This window comes from Nycticebus coucang, chromosome 13 (assembly GCF_027406575.1).
Source record: "Nycticebus coucang isolate mNycCou1 chromosome 13, mNycCou1.pri, whole genome shotgun sequence".
NCBI classification, from domain to species: domain Eukaryota; kingdom Metazoa; phylum Chordata; class Mammalia; order Primates; family Lorisidae; genus Nycticebus; species Nycticebus coucang.
This window is the reverse complement of record NC_069792.1, coordinates 65,111,542-65,133,498: the sequence shown is the minus strand read 5'-3', so window position 1 is coordinate 65,133,498 and position 21,957 is coordinate 65,111,542. Positions and strand designations below refer to the sequence as shown.

Sequence of the window (21,957 nt, the reverse complement as noted above, 5' to 3'; positions counted from 1 at the left end):
AAGCCAAGCAGGTACTTGTAAAAGGTGGGTAAGGTGGCAGTTGGTAGGATTCTTACAAACTGGGTGCCCCATCTGAGATAGAGTCTCACTCTGTTGACTGGGTAAGAGTGCAGCAGCAGCATGAGAGCTTGCTGCAAACTCAAACTCCTGGTTGAAGAGATCCTTCTGCCTCAGCCTCCCAAGTAGCTGCGACTGTAGGTATGTGCCATGTACTACCATCATGCCTGGCTAATTTTTTAAAACATTTTTTGTAGAGATGTGGTCTTCCTGTTGCCTAGGCTGTGGATGCTCCATTTTTAAAGGAGGCAGCTGATAAGCTGATTTTTATCATTGGAAAGTATAGGGCCATGGTTGCCTTATCCAAACCCCTGCTCCCCTCTTTACCTTTTTTTGTCTTAAGGAAACATATAAATTTGGATTTTTACATGAAATCTCTTGACTTAAATGTTGGAACTAATTGATATTTTCTTGGAAATGTACACCGCATACAGAGTCACACACATCAGACACAATGTATGTACACATATGCGTGCATACATTGGTGTATATATATTTTAAATTAAACTTTAAAAATAAACTTTCTATTTCGAGATAGTTTCAGACAGTTTTTCCTCTGATAGAAAAATTACAAAGATGGTATTAAAGATTCCTGTATATTCAGTTTCACTAGTATTAAAATCTTATATTACTAGGATACATATATTACAAAGAATGAATGAATATTGGTACTAAAGTCCATAGGTTACTCACATTTCCTTAGTTTTTACTTAGGTTCTTTTTTTTTTTTGTTCTAGGATCTTATTCAGTATTCCACAATACATTTCAGTCACCATTTCTTCTTAAATTCCTCTTGACTGTGACAGATTCTCAGACTTCTCCTTGTTTCATTGATCCTGTCTTATTTTTTGTTGCTTAATTGCCTTAATGTAGATGAACTGAAAAGAAAACATGTCTACTTTCTCCAATAGTGCTTTCTTCGAAAACACTTTGTTTCAGTTTTCAGTGAATTTTTAGATTTTTATTTAAATTGTGGTACAAAAATGTAGAATTTACCATCTTAACCATTTCTTTTTTTTCTTTTTTTTTTTTTTTTTTGAGACAAAGTTTGACTTTATGGCCCTCGGTAGAATGCCATGGCATCACACAGCTCATAGCAACCTCCAACTCCTGGGCTTAAGCGATTCTCTTGTCTCAGCCTCCTGAGTAGCTGGGACTACAGGTGCCCGCCACAACACCCGGCTATTTTTTTGTTGTAGTTCGGCCGGGGCTGGGTTTGAACCCACCACCCTCGGTATATGGGGCCAGCGCCTGACTGACTGAGCCAAAGGTGCCGCCCTTAACCATTTCTAAGTATACAGTCTAGTAGTGTTAGGTATATTCACATTATTATGGAACAGATCTCTGGAACTTTTGTGCTGTATAAACTGGAAATTCCATAGTCTATACCTATTCAACAACTTCTCTTTTTTCTCTTCTCTTGGTGCTCTAGCAAGCACCATTCCACTTTATGTTTCTGTGAATTTGACTACTTTAAATGCTTCACGTGGAATCATTTAGTATTTATCTTTTAGTGACTGGCTTATTTCAGTTAGCATTTGCTTCCAAAGTTCATCCATGTTTTAGCATGTGACAGGATTTCCTTCCTATTAAAGGCTGAATAATAATTTATATTATTTATATACCACATTTTGTATTTATATACCACATTTTGCTTATCTGTTCTTCCTTTCATGGACATTGGTTTCTTTACCCCTTGATTGGCTGTCTGTTGACTGTTGTTACTTTGTTGAGATACTGCTTTCAGTTCTTTTAGATATGTACCCAGCGCAATTACTGGATCATGTTAATGTTTTTTGAGGAATCTCCATACTGTTTTCCAAAAAATACAAGTACCATTTTGCAATCCCACCAGCGATGCACAAGGGTTCCAATTTCTACACATCCCAGCAAACACTTGTAATTTTCTGTTTTCTTGATAGTAGCAATCTTAATTGGTGTTAGTTGAGATGTCATTGTGGTTTTGATTTCCATTTTTCTGATGATAAATAGTGTTGAGCATCTTTTCATATGCTTGTTGGTTATTTGTATGTTTTCTTTGGACAAAAGTCCTATGACCATTTTTTTTTTTTTTTTTTTTTTTTTTTTGAGACAGACTCCGTGGCGTCACAGTTTATAGCAACCTCCAGTTCTTGGGCTTAGGCGATTCTCTTGGCTCAGCCTCCCAAGTAGCTGGGACTATAGGCACCCGCCACAACACCTGTCGATTTTTTGTTGCAGTTTTGTCTGGGGCTGGGTTTGAACCCACCACCCTCGGTATATGGGCTGGCGCCCTACTCACTGAGCCACAGGCACCGCCCCCATGACCATTTTTTAATCGTGTTATTTGGGCTTTTTGTTTTTGATTGTAGGAATTCTTTATATATTTTGGATATTAACCTTTTCAGATATATAATTTGCAAATACTTTCTCATTCTGTAGGTTTTCTTTTCAGTCTGTTGATTGTGTTCTTTATGTAGTGTTTTTAAGTAGTGTAGTGTCATTTGTCTATTTTTGCTTTTGTTGCCTGAATTTTCAGTGTCATATCCAAGAAATTATTGCCATATTCAGTATGAATTTGAAGCTTTCTCTGATGTTCCTGCTAGGAAGTGTTTTATAGTTTAGGACTTATATTTAGGTCTTTAGGTTCATGTTGAGTTAATTTTTATTATAAGGGTTCATTTCATCCTTTTGCACATGGAAATCTGGTTTCCCCAGTATCACTTGTTGAAGAGACTATTTTTGTTCCTGTTGAGTGTTCTTGGTACCTTGTCATTTGATCATGTATAGTTGAGGGTTTACTTCTGGGCTCCCTTCTGTACCATTGGTCTGTTTGTGTATGCCAACACCACACTGTTTAGATTACTGTAGCTTTGTTATATGCTTTGAAATTATGAATGTGAATCCTTCAATTTCCTTGTTAAAACTCTTTTGGCTAGTCATGATCCTAAAGAGTCCATGTAAATTTATAGGTTGAACTTTTCTATTTTTTTTTTTTTTTTTTTTTGTAGTTTTTGGCCAGGGTTGGGTTTGAACCCGCCACCTCCAGCACCCTTTGAGGCACAGGTGCTGCCCGGAAATTTTCTTTTTTTTAGAGACAGAGTCTCACTTTGTCACCCTTGGTAGAGTGCTGTGTTGTCACAGCTCACAGCAACCTCTAGCTTTTGGGCTTAGGCAATTCTCTTGCCTCAGCCTCCTGAGTAGCTGGGACTACAGGCGCCTGCCACAACGCCCGGCTATTTTTTTGTTGTAGTTTAGCGGGGGCCAGGTTTGAACCCGCCACCCTCAGTATATGGGGCCCATGCCCTACTAATTGCGCCACAGGTGCTGCCCAAATTTTTCTATTTCTAAAAAAAAGTTACCGGAATTTTGATTTGGATTACATTGAATACTTTGGGTAGTATCGACATCTGAACACTATTAAGTCTTCCAGCTTGTGAACCCAGGATATCTTTCCTATCTGTGTTATCTTTAATTTCTTTTAGCAGTGTTTTGTATATTTTATTCTATTATAAATGGACTTATTTTCTTAGTTTTCTTTTCTGTTAATGTAATGTACTTTAAGGGAAGCTCCTTTATTTTTCATTTAACATGACATTTCTAAAATCTGTTACTTAGCTGAAATAAGTGCTGTTTCATACTGCAGCCCTGTGGATGTGTAGTGTTTTCCTCCGAAGTTATCTTGGGCATTTTATGGGCTATAGATACAGATACTGCGTAAACATGAATTGATAGTGAACAACAACAACTGCAGAAGGCCTTCAAAAGGATAACCGGCTCTGCGCCTGTAGCTCAAGCTGCTAGGGCGCCAGCCACATACACCAGAGCTGGCAGGTTGGAACGCAGCCCAGGCCTGCCAAACAACCATGAGAACTAGAACCAAAAAATAGCCAGGCATTGTGGCGAGTGCCTGTAGTCCCAGCTACTTGGGAGGCTGAGGCAGGAGAATCGCTTAAGCCCAAGATTTTGAGGTTGTGTGAGCTGTGATGCCATGGTACTCTACCAAGGGCAACATAGTGAGACTCTGTCTCAAAAAAAAAAAAAGGATGATAGTAGTTTCTCTGGAGGTATTTTTTTATTGTTGTTGTTTACCAGGCCTAGGCCTCCAGCCTCTGTGTATGTAGCCGGTGCCTTAACCACTGACCTGCAGGCGCCAAGCCTGGAGGTTTTTCTTTTTGTTGCTGTTGTGATTTTTTTTTTTTTGTTTTTACATTTCACTGAGGGAACTATTTTAAAAAGTTTTTGTTTATTCAGCCAGAAATTGGGCTTTCCAGTTAAGTATTAATAAGAAGAGAAACTAAGGAAGTTTGATGTATACTGATTTGAAAATTGTTATTTGTTAATATAGTCAAAGCTTTTTAAGGGGTAAAAAACGGTTTGGATGGTCTAAGTGTTTACAGTGAGAAGGTAAAGGTTTCAGCCTTAGGTGAGTACATTAGGAGTTGGGAGTAAAAATCCTATCTTTAGGTTTATTTTAAAGAAAACTGGCACTGCCCTGTTTAAAAGGCTAAAGTGATCTGCATTGATTGGATTAAATGTAGAAAAGGAGTTGTATTATGATTATATTACTTGATATGATTTTTGTGTTTGGGACAATAAGGGAAGATGAGGATGTCATGTACTTTCTAAATTGTTTTCTCTTAAGAAAAAATTAATGAACATGTTTTAAATAGTAGCTTTCCCTTAGTCAGAGTGGTTAATAGTGTTAAATATTAATGCTGTGCTATTTTTGTAAATGAATGTTTTATTCCAAGTAAAGCACTTGGAGTTCTAAACTCTGAATTTTACTTCTTATGCAATAATATTGGTAGTTAAGTCTGATGGGTCTCTCGTGTAAAGGCTAGATGTGTTCATTTTAGGGTTGTGACCAGAAATTATGCATGTGCCTCTTTTAAAAATTACTTTAAAGGATTCAAAAGCATGATATTTGTATTTCTAAAAAGTGAACTTATATTTAAGCAACTAAAAAAACTGAGACAGTGAAGCTGGTGTGGTAGTGCATACCTGTACTCCCAGGTATTTGGGAAACTGAGGCAGGAAAATTGCTGTACTGAGCTTTGATTGCAATTGTGAATAGACATTGTCCTCCAGACTGAGCAATGTAGTAAGACCCTGTCCCTTAAAATGATTTTACTGTTCAGCTCTGTAACCTTTTTTAGGTGAGACACCATTATAAAATATTAGATAAATAATTTTATATTAGCTCAAAAGAATGAAAATATAAATTTTCCAATATTTAGAAGCCGCTGGAGTTCTGGAGTGGGTGGAAGTGGAGGAGGATCCTCTGGTAGATCATCGGCTGGAGCTCGAGATTCACGTCGACAGACTAGAGTTATTCGGACAGGACGGGATCGAGGGTCTGGGCTTTTGGGCAGTCAGCCCCAGCCAGTTATTCCAGCATCTGTCATTCCAGAGGAGCTGATTTCACAGGTATGGATTATAGAGCACTTAACATAGGATGAGGTAAGGTTTAACTGAATATGGTGGGTTGTAGACATAGCTCCTATCATGAATTATGAAATATTACTTTTCTGTTTGATCTTAGAAAGCTGATTTTGATAAGAATTTGATCAAAAGAAAGCATAGTACTTATTTTTTATTTTTTATTTTAGGCCCAAGTTGTTTTACAAGGCAAATCCAGAAGTGTCATTATTCGAGAACTTCAGCGAACAAATCTTGATGTAAACCTCGCTGTAAATAATTTACTTAGTCGGGATGATGAAGATGGAGATGATGGGGATGATACAGCCAGTGAATCTTATTTGCCTGGAGGTTGGTGGATCATCATCATGGCTTTCATTTCTGGAGTGTTCTTTTGACTGGGGAATGGAATTTTAAAGTATATTTGATTTTTTTTTTTTTTTTTTTTCCTGACTATTCCTTTTAAGGTGGCTAGCTGTTTCTCATTGTAGAGCTGCTTGATTTGATTGCCACGTTCCTTTTAAAGGAAAAAGGGGAAATATGTTTGCTCGATGGGCTTGTACGTAGTCCCAAGAAAGACATGGGACATAGACATAACTTTGTCACTGGAGTACAGATGACTCTAGAATGTTGTTTTGTGATGATGCCTTCATAACTGAAAATATGTAGTAACTGAATTGCATTTATTTTATTTTATTTTATTTATTTTTTTGCAGTTTTTTTTGCAGGGCCAGGTTTGAACCTGCCACGTCCGGTATATGGGGCTGGCGCCCTTATCCTTTCAGCCACAGGTGCTGCCCCTGAACCACATTTAGATCTTGCTGTCTCTGTAATGTCATTAAGTATTGCATCTTAAAGCGTGATCTTTCTTTATGATTATTTAGTAGATGGCCCTGGCAACAATTATGTACTTGATGTTCCTTAAAATCTATTTCTTAAATGTTAATGTTATTCCTAGGTGTTGCTTTTTTCCCCTTGTTTTAATATATTTTAATTTTAAAAAAATTTCCAGTGGTCTACAGATACTTTTTCTATAGCCAATTCAGTGATACTTGTTTGTTTCTTTTGTAGAAGATCTTATGTCTCTTCTTGATGCTGACATTCATTCTGCCCACCCAAGTGTCATTATTGACGCAGATGCCATGTTTTCTGAAGACATTAGCTATTTTGGTTACCCCTCTTTTCGTCGTTCGTCACTTTCTAGGCTAGGCTCATCTCGAGGTAATTTTGCATTTTTTTTCTATTTGGTCACAGGCTGGCTGTATGGAAGGGCAGTGGTAGAACTGACAGTATTTGAACTTTTAATGTTAGAGTAGATGAAGTCATTGCTTATTTGTGTTTTTGGATGCTTTGTCATTCAGATAAGTTATTTTTGACTTTGAAGAGCCACAGTAGAATTTTAGAGATGACCTTATTTAACATTATAGAATATGTATCAAGGATTACAATTTAACCTAACTGTATGTTTAATTAGGAATATGGATTCTGAACTAAAAGCAGAATTCTACTTTATATTGACATGCAGCATTCAGAAAATAAGTCTCCTTAGCTTATCATTAAAATAAAGCGATTACTTTGTTCATTTTAAATCCTGGGTAGATGAAAGAGTAAAGTGTGAAGAAATTTGTTAGAATGAAATTGGCCAGTATTAAATACATAGGAATGATTGGTTTATTAAAATGCTCTTTTCAAAAGTTTGAAATCCTTAAAAGATACGGTACACAGTAGAGATTAGAAGATAGATACTGAAATCATTAATCCTGCTTCTCTTTTTATATGTTTGTAGATAGTTTTAGCTTGCAATATAACTTTCAGTCAATATTTTTACTTTCCAGAATTAAAACTATTTGATTGAAGACACAGACAAAAATCACTGAATATAAGTGATCATTAATAAACTAAAAAAGATGCCATGTTATATTAAGTCTTTGTTATTTAAGTATTTAAGTCTTTGTTATTTTAAAATCAATCTGTGATGCTCTTTTAATATCTGGAATATATGTAAGAGTTTGAAGAATTTAAAAACAAATTCATGCTCCACTACCTTAGATGTATCAAGTAATGCATTTTCAAATACTACACATCTAACACAAATAAATAACTCCCTTTTTCTTTCTCTAAGTTCATTTTATGTAGGCATTACTTAACAGTTTGAACCATAGGAAATAGCCAGTACTTAAGCACTTTTGACTTGCATATATGGCAGTTTTATATGGTTCACTATAATTTCGTTTCTAATCTTTATTACTCAGTCTTGGAAAGTTTATTTTGGTTACCTTATTTTACAAAGAAATATATTTGAGCAAACTGAAAAATACTGATTTGTAAGACAGTTGCAGGGGAAGCATTTTAGTAAATAAATCTTTTTCTATAAAAATTCTGGCTCTTTGAAAAATTTTAATTAAGACTTCTTCATAAAAATCTAACCTATTACAAAGGCTTGGATTGTGAAAAATTTTATTATCAGTTTATGTTAATGGATTTATAGCAAAAATCCTGTGCATTTTTCATTTGTTTGTGTCTTAATATATTGAAATTCCAATTTATGCACATTTTATAATATATAAATAAAAAGTTTATCAAAAGCATTTCTAATGAAAGCCCCAAATTTTAACTCCATTAAAAAAAACCCAATTTAGTACAAAATAAAGCAATTTTCTAAAAGCATGTAGAAAAACTATAGAAAAGTCTCCCTATCTATAGTTTTAAAAAGTGAGGTTTTAATTTTTATATAGTCACTTCAAAGGGTTAATATTTTGAATGTTGCATGTCAGCCGCCTCATTAGATAGACATTTACATAAATTATTTTTGTGAGTAGATAAACTGCTGTTAGTTGCATCCTGAAGGGTCTTTACTAGAGAGTGGCTTACTTTTATCCCACTGGTGTGACCCAATTGCATACCAGTTCTCCTTCTTCCCTTAGAGAGAGACTCTGAGCTGTTGCGTGAACGTGAATCCGTTTTGCGTTTACGTGAACGAAGGTGGCTTGATGGAGCCTCATTTGATAATGAAAGGGGCTCTACCAGCAAGGAAGGAGAGCCAAACATGGATAAGAAGAATACACCTGTGCAAAGTCCAGTATTGCTAGGAGAAGATTTACAGTGGTGGCCTGATAAGGTAATTGGAAAAAATTTATACATTTTTCCATTTAAAATGGATTCCTGATGGCCCGCCATCCCCAACCTCATCTCCATTTTATTTATTTAGATTTTTATACTGTCATTCAATGAACAAAAGTACAAACATGAAGTGGTATTTTTGTTTTTGTTTTAAAATAATAAGCAGAATATCTTTTATTTGGCATTGCATGAGTCATCTCTGTGAGATGTGTTTAATGATGCTATTTTTCTTTCTACTTGATGAAGTAAACCAGCAAAATTGGTAGTTCTAGTCAACACATAAGCATTCTGTTCTAGGACTACTTCTGATAATTACTCCAATAACTGATGTTACATTCTCTGGTAGAAATTTTTTCTATCAGATTTGTAAAGTCAGGTGGATACCACTTTGGGGCAAGTTTTTGGTCATTGGTAGAGCATGCATGTCATGACAAGCTTAGGGATCTGGGTTTCTTTGATTAGTTTGCTCTCCCACTTAATGGCCGGGAGTTCCAACAGATCCTTTGGTTTGAATACTGTGGGAGAATGAATAGGAGTAGAGTAGGAGAGTTCTGCTGTCTGCCTCCTAAGGAATAGAACAATGACTTGATTCTAGAAAACATCTAGGTTAAGTTGGTTTGAATATTTAAAATCCGTCAGTGCCACAAGTGAAACAGCATTGGTGCACCTCTTGCTGGTATGTATATTTCATCGTAAAAGTAATTGGTAATTCATCTTTGAAGATTATTATAGGAAGCCATATGTTTCCACTTGTTTTTTCAGTGTGCCTGTTTCTTCTGCTAGTTGTGTAGGGAATTTTCTTAAGCAGAAGTAAACTAGAAGAAGATGGGAATTTTAAGGTTAATTTCTAGTAGATAAGAATTTGATACGGATTTCTTTTGTTTCTTGAAATTTGAATTTGGGATATTGAAAGAGAAAATGTTATTAATAACTTCCCAAATTTGTTTCCATAGTTACTGTGAGTCTTGATGTAGTTCATTTATTTTCCTCTGTATTCAGTTCATGTGGAAAGTTTGAATACAAGAAAGAACATGAATTTCAATTAGTCTCTTTGGAAGGAAAAGGTTATTCTGTTTTCTTTGAGATAGCTGCCAAACTTTCCCTGAATTACATTCTCTTATTTCCATAAAATTAGAAATGTTCCGTGTTCTACTTACGTTTCAAATGGTAGAAAGTGATTTAAACCATTAGGCTCTTAATTTTTTATTTTTCTTTCTTTTGTGTACACTATTACTGTTGCTATTTTTCTGTCTGGATCATGCTCGGCTACGTCTGTTTCAATTGGCAAGAAGTAATAGAGGACTCATGAATCATGTTTTAGTAGTGCTATCACATATTAGTCTAGGCTTCTTTATCATCTATTATATTTAATTAATGAAAATGTTTTTGAACAGTACAAGTTTAGCAAGCTACCCGCCTCGCCATTGTCACTGTCAAATTTAGCCAGCCTTTGTTGATCTTTACTGATAAGCACACTGTTGGGTACAACTTGTTTTCAGAGATAGTTACTAAGTGCACTGTGACATCATGATACTGAAAAGATTCTCTCAGCATGTCATTTCCTCAGTTCTTTAGATATTGAACGAAAGGAAAATAGCAGTATATGAAAGAAACTATATCTAGTATTACATCCTTTTTTTCTATTCAATATTTAATTCTGGGAAAGAAAACACCTTATAGCCTCAATTAAACTGTTAAAGATTATCATTGTCATCAGCAGATACCATTAGATGCTTTTTTGCAGGGTCAGTGCTACCCTCAGAGAATATAGAAAGCTGTTAAAGGGAAACAAGACCTTGCTTTCAGGTAACTTTAGGGCAACATGAAATCTATTATACAGGGGAACAGGATAAATACCACATGAAGAAATGGGCAATATGTGACACCATACTGCTTTCCCAGGACTGGTGGCAGTATTGATCCTTGGAGAGTGGAAGGTTTTGGGGGAAGGCTTGATAGGTAATGGAGAGGTAGGTAGAGAACACAGGAAGATAGGGTGTCAGAATGCATATGGTATCTACCACTGATTCAAGGAGGTACCAGTGGTGGAAGAGACTTGTCTACAGGAGTAAGGGGTGGGTCTGTTGAGAGTCTGGTAAGTTTGAATATCATGCATAGGCCATTTTGGAAACCAGAGCACTTGAAGACCAGGCATCCATCATTTTAACTCCACCATGCTACAGACATAGATTGAATGATTGCTTCTAAATGTGATGTTTGCTAGGAGCTATACTGGAGCTATATTTATCACCAGAAGCAGCTACCGAGCCTGTCCGTATGAAACTTAAAGTCTAGTTCAGAGACAGATGATGATTACTCATACAAATCAATATTTATTCTTCAAATGTGGACCTCTTTACAATCTTTTTTTTTTAAATCTTGGTAGCTATTGCATAATTTTGACAGAATAGTATATTTCTACATCCCCACCATATCAAGTCTGCTAAAGAATAGTCCTAATTTTGTATATAATGGTAAACTTGGAATTTTATAGCTGGAAAAGTTCTTACAGCTTATTTCTGATCCATTCATTTTTGTGGATGAGGAAACTGCATGTCTTGGGTTGTGTTCAACATAGCTTCTTAATGGAAAAGCTAGCAGTGAAGCCAGAAATTCCTGATTATTTTTTTCCTATGGCATCAGGTTTCCTTCTAAACATGGGAAGTAGTATTGCTTTTTTGTTGGGGGTGGGAGTTTAAAATATACATCGCAGCTTAATTTCAGAAATGACCTAATCCACCATTCTTAAATATTAAGTGTGGTTAATATCCATAGTAATGTTCACTCTGACTTTTCTTAGCTTATAAGAGGCATTCTATTGGTAAAGTAACTGGATTAGTAACTAGTTTTCCAATATCTATTTAGAGAAACAAATAATTCTTTTTTTTTTTTTTTTGTGGTTTTTGGCCGGGGCTGGGTTTGAACCCACCACCTCTGGTATATGGGACCGACGCCCTACTCCTTGAGCCACAGGTGCCGCCCGAGAAACAAATACTTCTTTTTTTTTTTTTGTAGCGGCAGAGTCTCACTTTGTGGCCCTCGGTAGAGTGTCGTGGCCTCACCCAGCTCACAGCAACCTCCAACTCCTGGGCTTAAGCGATTCTCTTGCCTCAGCCTCCCGAGCTGGGACTACAGGCGCCCGCCACAATGCCTGGCTATTTTTTGGTTGCAGTTTGGCCAGGGCCGGGTTTGAACCTGCCACCCTTGGTATATGGGGCTGGCGCCCTACCGACTGAGCCACAGGTGCCGCCCAAAACAAATAATTCTTAATTTTGCCATATTGTAGGCTAATAAAATTCTGTTAATGATGGAATGTTCTCTTTTCTGTAAGCCTTTGTGGCATAATCTCAAACTGAAAATATTTGAGGTAACTGCAAACTATAAATATTTATTATCCCAAATTATTCTTTGATTTAAATGTCAAAACTAATATTATCATAGGAATGTTGAAAGCCCATGGAGACAGAGGTGAAAGTCATGCCATTCGATCATTGTTCGTTTAGATGACTTGATTAAATGTATATTGTGTGTTAGGGTAAGATGTTAGATGTTAGGGTAAGAATTTTTATAGGGAGAAGAAAAATAGTGTTAATCCTTTTGAATAAGTACCATAGTACATTTAAGCACAGAGGCTTTGGGGAAATTGTAAGAGACTATATAGAGGGACTAAAAAGAATATTGACTCTGTAGCCATACTACTAGATATCATATCTTAATCCTGCCACTTGACTGTGTGATCTTGGTTAAGTTCTTTAACCTCTTTCTACCCTGATTTTCTCATCTGTAAAGTAGGGATAATAATGACTTTTTACCTTATGGGATTACTATGAGAATTAAATGAGTTAGTATATGTAAATGTATAGAGCAAGAAGAAGTATGGTCCTGTTCCAGAAAGACAGAACGGGCATTTCCTGCAGGTCACGGGAGAGTGAGAGAGCCCAGTGCAATTTGGGTATTGCCAGGTTAGGTCCATATAGCAATTGTATTTTATCTGCCAAGTTCTCTGTTAGTAGGGAATTAGGCATAGGCTGAAAAGATAGATACAGTGAATCCCTCCTGACTAGAAGGCATATTATAAAATCTTTTCATTAACAGTAATAATTTAGGGTAATAGGAAACTAACAAATAGTCTATATGTAGCAAAGTGAGAAGTGGTAGGAGTACCTGAGTCTGTACTGTTAAGTCCAAGACTGTGATGTTCACAGTTGAACTATCCAGATCCCTCTAGAATCCATCTTTTTTTCCTTATCTCTTTCCCCTCTCCCCTCTCCTCTTCTTCCTTTCTCCCCCTATTTCTCTCCTCGTCTTACCCCAACCCCCCAATGCATCTAATGTTTTTAACTGTTTTTCTGGCTTATATGACTGCCCATTGTATTTTGTATTTCTGGAAATAGCTTTGATAATTCAGTTGTTTTGATTAGAAGAGGTAGCTAACATGGCTTCCTTTTTTACTTCTCTTGTTTTTGGAGTTTATTTTTCTTAGACTAGGAATTTAATTATTATATTTACATGTAGTTGTAACTATATATGTTATGTGTTTATATTAAGCTAATTTCAACAAGAAGCTAAACAAAACACATTTTATGAAGCTAAAATCACCTTGACACCTAAGCCAGACAAAGGTGCTGCAAGAAAGAAAACTATAGATGCCGATCTCTGAACATAGATGCAGAAATCCTGAATGAAGTATTAGCAAACCAATTCAACAATACATTAAAAAAGATATATATGACCAAGTGGGATTTATCCATTATACAAGGCTGGTTGAACATACACAAATCAATTAATGCAGTATATCATATTAGCAATATGAAAGAACCACATGATCACCACCCTTAATACAAAATAAGCATTTGACAAGGTTGAGCATTCTTTCCTGATAAAAACTTGAAAAGTTTGATTCTGGAAGGAAAGTTCCTCAACATAATGGAGGCCATTTATGAAAACTCCACAGCTAAGATCATAATAAACTGAAAGCATTTCCACTAAGCTCTCTAGTACAAGGAAGAGATGCTTACTGTTGCCACTTCTTTTCAACATGGTACTAAATGTACTAGCAAGAGCAGTAAAACAAGAGGAAGAAATAATAGCATCCAAATTGGAAAGGAAGAAGTGAAATTATTTCTCCTTGCAGATGACATGATTCTATAGGTAGAAAACCCCAAAGATTCCACCAAAAATTGTTAGAACTAATAAAGGAATTTTATTAGAGTTATAGAATATAAAATCAATAAAAGATCAGTTAGTAGCATTTCTGTACATTAATAGCAACTTAACTGAAAAAGATATCAAGAAAACAAGCTCATTTACAATAACATAAAAAAAGGCACTTAGCCTGTAGTCCCAGCTACTCGGGAGGCTGAGGCAAGAGAATCGCTTAAGCCCAGGAGTTGGAGGTTGCTGTGAGCTGTGTGAGGCCACGGCACTCTACTGAGGGCCATAAAGTGAGACTCTGTCTCTACAAAAAAAAATAAAAAATAAAAAAAAAAAATAATAAAATAAAAAAAAAAAAAAAAAGGCACTTAGGAAAAAATTTAACCAAAGAAGTGAAAGATTTGTATACTGAAAACTAATCCTTACTGAAAGAAATTAAGACACAGTAAGTGAAACAATATCTGATGTTCTTGGATCAGAAGAATTAATATTGTTACAATATTCGTGACACCCAAAAGCAGTGCTCAGATTTAATGCAATCACTATTAAATTTCCAATGGCATTCTTCACAGAAATAGGAAAAATAATCCTAAACTTTGTTTAGAACCAGAAAAAAGCCCAGATAGCCAAAGGAATAATGAAAAAGAAAGAAAAAGTTGGAGGCATCAGATTGCCTAATTTAAAATTACATTACAAAGTGATAGTAGTCAGAACAGCCTGGAATTGTCATAAAAACAGAAATGTAGGCTCAGCACTCATTAGCTCAGTGGTTAGGGTGCCAGCCACATACACTGAGGCTTGCAGGTTTGAACCCGGCCCAGGCCTGCTAAACAACAATGAAAACTACAACTAAAAAAAAAATAGCCGGGCATTGTGGCAGGTGCCTATAGTCCCATCTACTTGGGAGGCTGAGGCAAGATAATCACTTAAGCCCAAGAGTTTGAGGTTGCTGTGAGTATGTGACACCGTGGCACTCTACTGAGAGTGATATAGTGAGACTCTGTCTCAAAAAACCCCCAAAAAACCCAAAACCAGAAATGTAGACCCATGGAATAGAGACCCCTTAGGCATAAATGCAGGTACATACATACTCAACTAATTTTTGAAAAAGGCACCAAAAGAGCACAATAGGGAACAGATAGTTTCTTCAATAGATGGCGCTACCAAAACTGGATTTCCACATGTGAAAAAATGAAATTGGACCCTTAAAAAACCCACAAAATCCCCCCACAAAACCCCTCAAAATGCATAAAAGACTTACATCTAAGATCTGAAATCATAATGCTGGAAGAGAATATAGAGAAGAAGCTCTTGAAATTTTGATTTTTTTTTTTTGATCTCACACCGAAGGTCATACTACCAAAGCAAAAATAAATAGAATTATATCAAATTCTATTTGATTCTATTCTAAAATGCACAGCAAAGACGCTTCAACAAACTGAAACCACAAACGGCATACTATAGAGTAGGAAAAATATTTGCTAACTATGTATCTGATAAGGAGTTAATATCCAAAATTTATAAAGAACTCTTACAAATCAATAGCAGCAAATCAACCTGATTAGAAAATGAGCATCCTTGGGAGGGGAGCAAGGTAGTGGCTAAGTAACAGCTTCTTTGCAACTGGGCGTGGTGAGATTGGGTAGAGAAGACTCCAGGCATCTCTGGCTTGTGGGCTCTGCCCAGAAACATCCCTCTGGGGACACAGGGAGATAGCGTGAGACTTCTGGACCCCAGGAGGAGGACAAAAGCAGTTGAGAACTGGCAAGTGGTTGTGTTCTTTTGGTCTGAGGCTCTGGCTGCGGTGACTAATTACAATAGCAGCGAGATTGCAGCAGGGAAAGCTTCCCTCTGAGCTGTTTTGTTTTTTTGGACTTGGGCATGTGGTTGAACTACCTTGGAAGAACTTGGGCAAGAGTGCGGATGACTTTAAGTGTTGTCTAGGTCCCTGGACTGAGCTGCAGAGCCAGAATGGAGTTAATATTATTCAGCTGTGGGCTGCCTGCAGCCATTGTGGGAGAACTGTCCTGGCAGGCTCTGTCCTCAGGGTCGCAGAGCCAGGCTTGCGCTGGGAGACCTTGGGTGAGTAATCTAGTGATTGAGTAGCACGAAATGCTGGGTCTGAGAAGCTGGGGAAGAGTGGAGATTTCAGTGTTTGGCAGTAGCAGGGCTGCCTTGCAGCTCGGCCCTCAGGGGCATAGAGTGAGACTAGTTTTGGTGCACTGGATAAGCGAGCAGCCACTTCAGGAGAGATCCCAGCGACAAGTGCTTTCCTGGGAAAGCCTCTGCTTAGCCAAGGGTAATGATTTAAAGTATCTTTTAAGCGGGCTGAAGAGAGATTTAGGCTCTCAACCCTGTGGGGTTTGAGAAATCAGCAGAGGCCTCCAGTCTCCATGTGTTACAGCTGTATCAGCTTTGTGATTAACATCTCATAGCCCAGAAGATTGCCTGTTGCCCAGACAATATTCAGCGAGATATATATACTACTTTGTTTTTTTTTTTTTTTTAATTTTAACATTTTCCCCTTTAGATTTATCTTTTTTTCTCTTTTCTTTTTTCATTTTTCTAGTTTAAATATAATTTTCCATTATTGCCTTCTTTAATAATAAGAACTTCCTTTTTGCTAGTGTTTCTACCCCTATTATTTGGTTTTTCCCCCAATTTTATCCTATAAGGTTTTCTATTCTGCTTTGATTTATAGTATTTTTGTCTTTCCTCTCTATTTGGTGGAGGTGGGGTACTGTGTACGAACAGGCTGGCAAAGAGCTGCTGACCTCAAGGGAACCACCCAAATCAGCACCCCTAGAGGTTGGGGGTTTTTAAGGTAGTGTCAAAGAACCCTACTGTACACCTTTATTACTCCTGTTCCCCTGTTTCTGTGCCTCTCTTCTTTTTGTCAATATTCTTGTTTACTCATCCCCTTCCTTTCTCTTTTTCTCAAATTATTTTTTTTCCCGTCTTGTTCTTCAGTCTTCTCATCCTTTCAGTCCTGTACCAAAACGACTCATCGAAACCTTAGGCCAGAGGCACAGTAACTTAAAGAGCAAGAGGAAGTGAAAGGAAAATTAGGGCAAAGAAACAGATGAAAGAAAATACTCATGAGGAAGAATCAGCAGAAAAATCCTGGCAACATGAAAAACCAGTCCAGAGCAACCCCCCAAAGGACCATGAGGTAGCTACTGCAGAGGATTTCACCTAAAGAAATGTTAGAAATAACAGAAGGGGAATTTAAAATACAGATGATGAAAACAATGAAGGAAATTTCTGAGGAAGTAGAAAATAACCAAAAGGAAGTCCAAAAACACAATCAAATAACAGATGAACGATATGAAGTATATAGAAAGGATATGGCAGAGCTGAAGGAATTGAAGTAGTCAATTAGGGAACATAAACATGCAATAGAAAGAATCAACAACAGATTAGACCATGCAGAAGAAAGAATCTCAGAGGTAGAGGACAAAACTCTTGAGATAACCCAGATAGTTAAAGAGGCAGAAAAGAAGAGAGAGAAAGCAGAACTTTCACTGACAGAATTATGGGACTTTATGAAGCGTTTAAACATACGAGTTATAGGTATCCCAGAAGGGGAGGAAGAATGCGCCAGAGGAATGGAGGCCATTCTAGAGAAAAAAATTTCTCAAATATCACCAAAGATTCTGACACACTCCTTTCAGAGGGATATCGGACCCCAGGTCGCCTCAACTCTAATAGATCTTCTCTAAGACACGTTGTGATGATCCTGTCCAAAGTCAAGACAAAAGAAAAGATTTTGCAAGCTGCCAGGAGTAAGCGCCAGTTGACCTACAGGGGCAAATCCATCAGGGTGACTGCACACTTCTCTAATGAAACTTTTCAAGCCAGAAGATAATGGTCATCTACCTTCAATCTACTTAAATGGAACAATTTCCAGACCAGAATTCTATGCCCTGCTAAGTTAAGCTTTAAAATTGATGGAGAAATCAAATCATTTGCTGATATGCAAACATTGAGGAAATTTGCCACAAGACCAGCTCTACAGGAAGTACTTCAACCTGTTCTACACAATGACCATCACAATGGAGCACCAGCAAAGTAAGCACCCAGAAATTAAAGGACATAACCTAGCTTCCACAATGATGCAAAAGACAAAATTAAACAATGGACTTTCACAAAATAGGATGAATAGAACCTATCACAATTACCAGTTATCTCAATAAGTGTTCATGGGTTGAATTCCTCACTGAAGAGGCATAGATTGGCTGATTGAATTTCAAAACACAAGTCATCCATTTGCTGTCTGCAGGAAACACACCTAGCCTCAAAAGACAAATTAAAACTCAGAGTTAAGGGTGGGAAGACAATTTTTCAGGCAAATGGAATTCAGAAGAAAAGAGGGGTTGCAATCTTATTTTCGGATGCATGTGGATTTAAAGCAACTAAATTCAAAAAAGACAAAGATGGTTACTTCATGTGGGTCAAAGGAAAAATACAAGAAAACATTTCAATTCTAAATATTTATGCACCCAACTTAAATGCTCCCAGATTCTTGAAACAGACCTTAATTAGTCTGAGCAATATGATATCCTATAACACCATAATAACAGGGGACTTTAACACTCCTCTTACAGAGCTGGACAGATTCTCTAAACAGAAATTAAACAAAGATATAAGGGACTTAAATGAGACCCTGGAACAACTGTGCTTGATCGATGTATATAGAACAGTCCTTCCCAAAGCTAAAGAATATACATGATTCTCATCGGCCCATGGAACATTCTCCAAAATTGATCATATTCTAGGACAGAAAACCTCAACAGAATCAAAAGAATTGAAATTTTACCTTGTATCTTTTCAGGCCACAAGGCATTAAAGGTGGAACTCAACTCCAAAAATGTTGAATCCCACTCAAAGGCATGGAAATTAAACAACCTTATGCTGAATGACAGTTGGGTGCAGGAAGAAATAAAAGGAAATAATTAACTTCCTTGAGCATAACAACAATGAAGACACAAGCTACCAAAACCTGTGGGATACAGCAAAAACAGTCTGGAGAGGAAAATTTATTGCTTTAGGTGCCTACATTCGAAAAACAAGAGAGCACATTAACAAACTCACAAGACATTTAATGGAACTGGAAAAAGAAGAACAGTCTAAGCCCAAACCCAGCAGAAGAAAAGAAAAGAAATATCCAAAATTAAATCACAGATCAATGAAATTGAAAACAAAAGAATCATTCAGAAAATTAATGAGGCTCGGCGCTTGTAACTCAAGGGGTTAAGGCTCCAGCCACATACACTGGAGCTGGTGGGTTTGAATCCAGGCCAGGCCCACCAAACAACAATGACAACTACAATAAAAAAATAGCTGGGTGTTGTGGCGGGCACTTGTAGTCCCAGCTACTTGGGAGGCTGAGGGGAGAGAATTGCTTAAGCCCAAGAGTTTGAGGTTGATATGAGCTGTGATGCCACGACATTCTACCCAGGGCGACAGCTTGATACTCTGTCTCAAAACCCTCCCCCCCAAAAACAGAAATTAATGAAACGAGTTGGTTTTTTGAAAAAATAAATAAAATAGATAAACTTTGGCCAGAATAACTAGAAATAGAAAAGTGAAATCTCTAGTAACCTCAATCAGAAATGATAAAGGGGAAATACCAACTGATGCCACAGAGATACAAGAGATTATCTCTGAATACTACCAGAAAAATCTATGCCCAGAACTTTGGCAATGTGAAGGAAATGGATCAATGTTTGCAATCACACCCTCTCCCTAGACGTAGCCAGGAAGAAAAAGATCTCTTGAACAGACCAATTTCAAGCACTGAGATCAAAGAAACAATAAAAAAATCTCCCATCAAAGAAATGCCTTGGTCCGGATGGCTTCATACCAGAATTCTATCAAACCTTCAAAGAAGAGCTTATTCCTATACTGCAGAAATTATTCCAAAAAACTGAGGAGGAAGGAAGCTTCCCCAACACATTCTATGAAGCAAACATTACCCTGATACCAAAACCAGGAAAAGACCCAACTAAAAGGGAGAACGTCAGACCAATTTCACTAATGAATATAGATGCAAAAATTCTCAACAAAATCTTAGCCAGTAGATTACAGTTTATCATCAAAAAAGTCATGCATCATGATCAAGTAGATTTCATCCCAGGGATGCAAGGATGGTTTAATGTACGCAAGTCCATAAACGTTATTCGCCATATCAACAGAAGCAAAAACAAAGACCATATGATCCTCTCAATAGATGAGAAAAAGCATTTGATAAATTCCAGTATCCTTTTCTAATTAGAACACTGAAGAGTATAGGCATAGGTGGCACATTTCTTAAACTGATTGAAACTATCTATGACAAACCCACAGCTAATATTTTACTGAATGGAGTAAAACTGAAAGCTTTTCCACTTAGAGCTGGAACCAGACAAGGTTGTCCTCTGTCACCATTACTATTCAACATACTGTGGAAGTTCTAGCCAATACAATCAGGCAAGAGAAGGAAATAAAGGGAATCAAATTGGGAGCAGAGGAGGTCAAACTCTCCCTCTTTGCTGATGACATGATCTTATACTTAGAGAACCCTAAAGACTCAACCATAGACTTTTGGAAAGTCATCAAAACATACAGTCATGTCTCAGGATATAAAATCAACATCCGTAAGTCAGTAGCCTTTGTATACTCCAACAACAGCCAAGATGAAAGGCTAATTAAGGACACAACTCCCTTCACCATAGCTTCAAAGAAAATGAAATACCTAGGAATATACCTACTAAAAGAGGTGAAGGATCTCTATAAAGACAATTATGATAGTGTATGGTGCCCCATGATGACATTAATGTACACAGCTATGATTTAATAATAATAAAAAAAAGAAAATTATGAAACCCTGGTTTGGTGCCTGTGGCTCAAGTGGCTAAGGTGCCAGCCACATACACCTGAGCTGGCGAGTTCGAATCCAGCCCCGGCCCGCCAAACAACAATGACAGCTACAACCAAAAAATAGCTGGGCATTGTGGCAGGTGCCTGTAGTCCCAGCTACTTGGAAGGAGGAGGCAGAAGAATTGCTTGAGCCCAGGAGTTGGAGGTTGCTGTGAGCTGTGATGCCACGGCACTCTCTCAAGGGTGACAGCTTGAGGCTCTGTCTCCAAAACAACAACAACAAAACAAAACGAAACAAAAAAATTAAGTTCTTGGGATCTTATTAAGAAAAAGAAAATTATGAAACCCTAAGAAAGGAAATAGCAGAGGATATTAACAAATGGAAGAACATATCATGCTCATGGCTGGGAAGAATGAACATTGTTAAAATGTCTATACTTCCCAAAGCAGTCTACCAATTCAATGCCATCCCTATTAAAATATTACCATCGTACTTTCAAGACTTGGAAAAAATGATGCTTCATTTTGTATGGAACCAAAAAAACCCCCGTATAGCCAAGGCAGTTCTTAGTGATAAAAACAAAGCTGGGGTCATCAGCATACCAAATTTTAGGCTGTATTACAAGACAATAGTGGTCAAGATAGCATGGTACTGGCACAAAAATAGAGACATAGACATTTGGAATCAGATAGAAAACCAGGAAATGAAACTAACATCTTAGAACCAGCTAATCTTCGATAAACCAAAGAAGAACATACACTGGGGGAAAGACTCCCTATTCAATAAATGGTGCTAGGAGAACTGGATATCCACATGTAAAAGACTGAAACTGGACCTGCACCTTTCTCCACTCACAAAAATTGATTCAAGATGGATAAAGGAATTGAATTTAAGGCATGAAATGATAAAAATCCTCAAAGAAAGCATAGGAAAAACACTAGGGAAAGACTTTATAAAGAAGACTTCCATAGCAATTGCAACAACAAGAATAAACAAATGGGACTTAATTAAATTGAAAAGCTTCTGCACAGCTAAGAGACAATAACCAAAGCAAATAGACAGCCTACACAATGGGAAAGGATATTTGTATATTTTGAATCAGACAAAAGTTTGATAACTAGGATCTATAGAGAACTCAAATTAATCCACATGAAAAAAAGCCAATAATCCCATATGTCAATGGGCAAGAGAGATGAATAGAACCTTCTCTAAAGAAGACAGACGAATGGCTAGCAAACATGGAAAATTGTTCATCGTCCCTAATTATTAGAGGAATACAAATCAAAACCACCCTAAGATATCATCCGACTCCAGCGAGAATGGCCCACATCACAAAATCTCAAAACTGTAGATGCTGGCATGTA

General features: G+C 37.1%; 1 protein-coding gene across 4 annotated transcripts in view; it reads left to right on the top strand.

Moving 5' to 3' along the window:
* The window catches only part of UBR5 (ubiquitin protein ligase E3 component n-recognin 5), a 156,916-nt gene that overhangs the window by 49,045 nt on the left and 85,914 nt on the right, over positions 1-21,957 (top strand). For 2 of the 4 annotated variants that reach the window (XM_053558541.1, XM_053558540.1), the window contains exons 6-9: positions 5,277-5,466; positions 5,649-5,808; positions 6,529-6,678; positions 8,364-8,575. In XM_053558541.1, coding sequence (XP_053414516.1) covers positions 5,277-5,466; positions 5,649-5,808; positions 6,529-6,678; positions 8,364-8,575 — 712 coding nt within the window. The remainder of the gene's footprint in view (positions 1-5,276; positions 5,467-5,648; positions 5,809-6,528; positions 6,679-8,363; positions 8,576-21,957) is intronic. The other 2 variants (XM_053558544.1, XM_053558542.1) reach the window with 1 other exon arrangement.